Here is a 6,216-nt window from a genome sequence, read left to right as displayed (position 1 = left end):
TTGTCATAGGCAGGGCAGGAGGCCCAGTTGAATTAATTTAGGTCATCTAAATTAATTTTCCTTTGTGGTTGCTTTGGATCGTGAAGAAAAGGGCAATATGCCTATTTGATTAATTTTGTGGGACAAAAGTTTTGGGCAGCTTAGCCAAGAATAAAGTTGGGTCGAGATCCTACTTTGCAAAGTACGAGTCAATAACTGTTAAATCAAGATCTTATTTTTATTGAAGAACCGTTGTCAATCGGAAGAAACGTTAAAGAAACCGAGAACCAGTGCCAACCGCGTTTGTCAGGTTTTATTGTTTCAGTTTAAAGTTTCAGTTTCTGATTTTCAGTTCGTTATTCCGCTGCACGTTAAATAGGTTGATTGTTTAACAAAGTTCAGTAGAACAGTCGTTAAGTTCAGGCTCGTGTTGCTGTGTTTGTCTCTGTTTTATCCAGTTTTTCGTTTTAGTCATTGTCATGGCAGAAGACGGAAAAGTTTCGATACAGAAGTTTGACGGACAGAAGTTCGGTTGGTGGAAGATGCAGATTGAGGCACTACTTTGTCAGAAAGACTTGGATGTAGTGTTTGAGGATGAAAAACCAGAAAAGATGTCAGAAGCAGATTGGAAGAAGTTAGACAAGAAAGCTAGGGCTTGTATTACATTGTCGTTGTCGGAAGATGTGGCGTTTAACATCATGAAAGAAACCACAGCCCGTGGTATGATGGACGCACTATCCAACATGTATGAGAAGCCTTCGGCAGCGAATAAGGTCTATATTATCAGAGAGCTAGTGACAACTCGAATGAAAGAGGGTGGGTCAGTTACAACTCATATCAATAATCTTAATTCGATCTTGTCCCGCTTAGTGTCAGTTGACATTAAGTTTGATGATGAAGTTCAAGGCCTCTTGTTATTATCCTCTTTGCCCGACAGTTGGTCGCAAACAGTGACTGCAGTTTGTAGTTCGTCTACAAATATTACTTTCGATGGGATTCGAGATCTGATTCTGGGAGAAGATTCAAGACGCAGAAGTTCAGGTGAATCATCAGGCAATATGCTAGTCACAGAAGGTAGAGGTAGGGGAAAACAGCGAGGCAGTGGGAGCAGGAAGAGGAGTCAGTCTAAGACTCGTAAGGATATTGAATGTTGGGGTTGTAAAGAGAAAGGACACTTCAGGAATCAGTGTCCGAATGGTAAGAAAGAGGTGAACGTTACAGAAGACGACACAAATGACGGGGTCAGTAGTGATGAGGCTTTGGTTTGTAGTGTTGAGAGTAGCGTTGATGCTTGGGTGATGGATTCTAGTGCATCGTTTCATGCCACTCACTGTAGTGAAACGATGAAGAATCTTAAATTTGGGGATTTTGGAAAGGTTCGACTAGCGAATGATGATATTTTAGAGGTTACGGGTATGGGAGACATTGATTTGATAACTTCAGCCGGTACTTCTTGGACTTTGAAAGACGTGAGGGTTATTCCAAGTTTGAAGAAACGTTTGATATCAGTTGGGCAGTTGGATGACCAAGGGTACGATGTTAAGTTCGGGAATGGGCAGTGGAAAGTAGTCAAAGGGAATCTCGTGGTTGCTCGTGGCAAGAAAATGGGTTCGTTGTATATGGTCGATATGTCACCGAAAGGAGTGGATCCAGTTTTGGTGAAAGACAAAGTCCGGTTCACAGAATCTCGTGGGCAGAAGAAGGTTCGTTTTGCAAGTAACAAACCCAGAGCCAAAGTGAAGATTCAGGATGAACGAGCTAGGAAGGTTAAATCAGTTGGGGGACATCGTGACAGTGGGAGCACAGGTCGTGTTTCAGTTACAGTTCCAGGTCGACAGTGGATTAAGAAAACCAGTATTCCAGCTGTAAAAGTCTCTCCAATGAATTACTTGCTGAATATGGAGAGTGTTTGTTCTCAGGTTATCTCAGGATCCGGTAGTTCGTTACAGTGGGAGCCGGTAGGGACAGAGAATGGGTCAGGGGCAGTTTCAGCCGTGACTGACGTGTTGGAGCTCCGGGGAGCTTCAACGGGCCTTCAGGTTAATTGATGAGAAGGCGGTGGCAACTAGAAGAAGTTTAATGTTCAGATTACAGAAGTACAATCAGGAGTGCAGACGAGAGTACTCAAGGCCTCCGAGTGGGAGATTGTTGGGTTCGTAGGCCTTGTTGGCCCGGTTTATTATATGAAGTCAAAAGAGGAGACGGGTGTGGGCGGTCGGGCCCAAGCCCGGCCCGGTTTAGATTTCTTGCATAATAGTTTACTAACCCTAGTTCAGTCTCTATATAAACAACATTATGTACTTGTAATATTGGTCACTCAATAAAGATATACCTAGTTGCCACCCGTGGACGTAGGTCAGTTTAGATCGAACCACGTTAAATCCTCGTGTTCGTTTACTGCTTTCGTGTGTGTGTTCAGTTTCGTGTGTGCGTTTAATCCTAACAATTCGGACTCCATGGACTGCGGTCTCCTTCGTTTGGCATTTCATAAGCTCCCACTGCCGTGTCCCCAAATAGTCCCGCTTTGCGATAACTAGAGAAAAATTTTACAAGGCATTATTATGACGGCTTGTTGGTGGATTTAGAAGGCGAGAAATGAAGCTATCTTCATTAATTATTTCTTGCTAGTTTTGCCCTTTTAATGAAATTTGTTAGAAATAAATTTCAAAGAAAATTACAAACCAAATAAAAAGAAAGTGTTGCTCGATGTTTAAGTTAAACAAGCTCAAGCTTGGACTCAGCTCACCTTGTTTGCGCTCTTGCAAGAATCTAGTAACAAAGATTAAAAGATGTAATTCTTTTATACTTTAAAAATAAAATCTTCTACAGTTATTATTAATTTTCTTGTCATAGGTGATAAGTAACTAATGTTTGTGTTATAAACCTATAATGTCTCAGAGTACTTAGAAGTTAGAACTAGTAAACAGGTGAATTAAAATTTTAAATTATGGACAAAACTAGAAAGATTTGTTGGGTTTAAATGATCAATAATATAAGAGAAACATTAAGAAGTGAACAAGTTTCATAAATACTGATTAAAGTTCTACTTATCGCATAAATTAGCCAAAACATTCATACCAAGCTAGCCTTAACCACCACTGTTTTACTAACTTAAAGTTTTACTAAATACAATATTTTCACATATTTTAGCCAAAACATTCAAACCAAGCTGGCCTAACCAGTAACCAACATAGTTTCAGAACAACCCGAGCGGATTACAAATAAGATCTGCCTTCTTAGGCTGAACCTCACTAATAGGTGCAGCTTGATTGTCCCGAAGCCACACACTCGTTTCATCAATGGCCTTCTCAATTACCTTCAGGATGCAACCTCTTGTTGACATTGCATTCTTCGACCTTTTTTTTCATGTCGTAAATGTAATCGTCTAAATCATTGCATGCTTTCACTCCCTCCTTGTATTCTTGATCCTCAAGTTTGTACTTCTCAGCTTCTTTTATCATCTTTTCTATTTGGGCCTTGGAGAGCCTCCCCTTGTCGTTTGCAATCGTGAGTTTGTTTGAGATACCATTTGATATTATCTTGGAAGTCACTATGAGGATACCATCGAGATCTATCTCAAAGCATATCTCGACTTTCATATCACCTTTGGGAGCAGGTGGTATTCCAAAAGCACTAAAGCTCCCCAACAAATGGTTCATCGTGGATTTGGTCCTTTCGCCTTGATAGACAACGATTCTGGTTGCAGATTGGTTATCTTCAAGTGTATGGTATTTTTTGAACTTTTTCGTAGGTATTTGAGTGTTTCGTGGGATCACAATATCAAATACTTTTCCTCTTACCTCTATACCAAGTGACAAAGGAGTGACATCAAGTAGCAACAAATCACAAACACTTTTATCGGTGCTGTCATTTAACTTTGCAGCCAAAACAGCAGCACCGAACGCTACAGCCTCATCAGGGTTTAGCCTTCTGCATAGGTCCTTCCCACCAAACAGTTGCTGTAACATATGTTGGACTTTCGGTATCCTAGTCGAGCCACCGACAAGTATAATCTCGTCTACCCATGATTTTTCCACCTTAGCATCTTTTAAACATTTGTCTAGAGTCTCCATACACTGATTAAACAAGCTCATGTTGAGTTGCTCGAATTTAGCACGGGTAAACCTTATCGAAAAATCAATCCCATCATGTAATCCATCCAAATCGATCGAAGTATGAGTAGTGCTCGTGAGAATCCGTTTTGCTTTCTCGCAAGCAAATCTCAACCTCCCCAGCGCTCTTTGGTTCGTTGACAAGTCCTTGTTATGTTTCCTTTTAAATTCCGAAACACAGTGATCCACCATGCGGTTATCAAAGTCCTCACCTCCCAAATGCGTGTCTCCGGAAACCGCTTTCACATGAAAAATGCCACCTTCTTCAATAGTCGATAGAGACACATCAAAAGTACCCCCTCCCAAATCAAAGATGAGGACGTTGAGGTTACCGACATATTCAGACCTGTTGTCCAGACCATAAGCAATTGCAGCTGCTGTCGGCTCGTTGATCATCCGCAAGACGTTTAAACCAGCAATAGTACCTGCATCCTTGGTCGCTTGTCGTTGTGCATCATTAAAGTAAGCTGGGACAGTTATCACAGCGTTTTTCACAACCCTTCCAAGATACGCCTCGGCAAAGTCTTTCATCTTTCCAAGAACCATGGCAGATATTTCTTCCGCTAAAAACTCTTTCTCCTCACCTTTGTAAGAGACAACAACCTTTGGCGTGTCGGCAGGCCCTTCTATGACCCTAAAAGGCCACAGTTTCTTGTTCTCCTGCACTTTCGGATCACTGTATTTTCGTCCAATCAACCTCTTGGCATCTGAAAATCCAATAAGGTAGAATTCAAATCGGTTTCCTACATTTTCTTTTTATTATGACTTGATCCTAACAAGGGGTGTAAACAAGCCAAGCCACTCGCGACTCGCTAGCTACTCGCAAGATAGCTCAAACCAAGCCCAAAAATACGATTGTTTAGTAAACGAGCCCGAGCCCAAGGCCAAGTCGGCTTGCGAGCCTAAATGAGCCTTTTATTTATATATTTTTTATTTAATATTTAGTGTTATCCATATAATTATGATAAAATTATCTACATAATATATATTATAGCTACATATAAGCTTATAATTAGATAAATATAAAAACATAATTAATAAATACATAGAATTAATTATAATTTACTTGAATTGATTAACAAATAATAAATAAGTCAAGCTCGAGCGTGGGCTCGTCTCCGACACCCCAAAATTGAAAACTAAATAAAAAGTAGGTAACTTTAATTAAGACATATGGAGTATATATATAACTAGTTTGAGGCCAGTGTACTACACGGGTAATTCTTGAAAATACAGTATTTAATAAATAATCAGTATACAAGAAACAATAAACTCGTTAAACACTATTAACAATGTAGTTCAATAGTCTTTAAAACAATTTTAAAGTAAAAAATAATTATAATTAATATCAAATGTTTGAAAAAAATATGAAGTAACTATTAAATTAACAAATTTTGAAACAAAAATTCTAAGAATGGTAACTATTATTTTATTAATATAAATTTGTTAAAAAGGGCGGGGTTCATGTAGGAGTGACATGCGGTAAAACTTGTAGACTTTTATTAGAGCATATAGATAATCGAGCCGACCTCAAACTTGAAAAAACTACTCATAAACTCAGCTCGAGCTTTTAAAATAGAGCTTGTCTACACCTCTAAGTTAATCAAAACTACTAAATAAAAAGACTGACCCAAAATGGTGTTAGCAGGGTTCATGGCCACTTGATTCTTTGCACCATCACCAATGAGACGTTCTTCATCAGTGAATGCAACAACAGACGGTGTGGTTCTGAAGCCTTGCTCATTCGGTATGATTTCGACTCCACCGTGGTTCGAAACAGCAACACAAGAGTACGTTGTTCCCAGATCAATGCCGATCGCCTTCTCTTCGTCAACTTTCCTCTTCATTATTACTCCGTATTATTATTATTATTATACCTAAAATGGGTTTCTAGTCTTTAACTTTGTTCAAGTTTTAACACTCACATCTTTTCAGAGTAGTTGACTGACGACTCATTATCTTTTCATAATATATTAATACATTTTTACATAATACAACCTATGCTTCCTCCTATAAGATCATTCTTAACCCCATCCATCATCATAATAATATTATATGAATAAGGTTTTTATAGTATAATAAATGATTTACGATGTTGTGAGTGAAAGGCAGAGAAAATTTGGTT

The 6,216-nt window shown here is 39.0% G+C and overlaps 1 protein-coding gene across 1 annotated transcript; it reads right to left on the bottom strand.

Moving 5' to 3' along the window:
• Positions 1-3,174: 3,174 nt before the first annotated feature.
• On the bottom strand, positions 3,175-5,938 carry LOC143590409 (heat shock cognate 70 kDa protein-like). Its single transcript, XM_077070899.1, has 2 exons — positions 5,722-5,938; positions 3,175-4,798 (listed from the first exon to the last, which is right to left on the bottom strand). The coding sequence occupies exons 1-2, from the start codon at positions 5,936-5,938 to the stop codon at positions 3,288-3,290; spliced, it is 1,728 nt and encodes a 575-aa protein (XP_076927014.1). The 3' UTR covers positions 3,175-3,287.
• Positions 5,939-6,216: the final 278 nt, after the last annotated feature.

The sequence above is a fragment of the Bidens hawaiensis genome, unplaced genomic scaffold (assembly GCF_021521415.1).
Source record: "Bidens hawaiensis isolate Kalapana, Puna unplaced genomic scaffold, B.hawaiensis_p1.1 tig00038531_1, whole genome shotgun sequence".
NCBI lineage: Eukaryota > Viridiplantae > Streptophyta > Magnoliopsida > Asterales > Asteraceae > Bidens > Bidens hawaiensis.
This window is presented reverse-complemented; position numbering and strand designations above follow the sequence as displayed.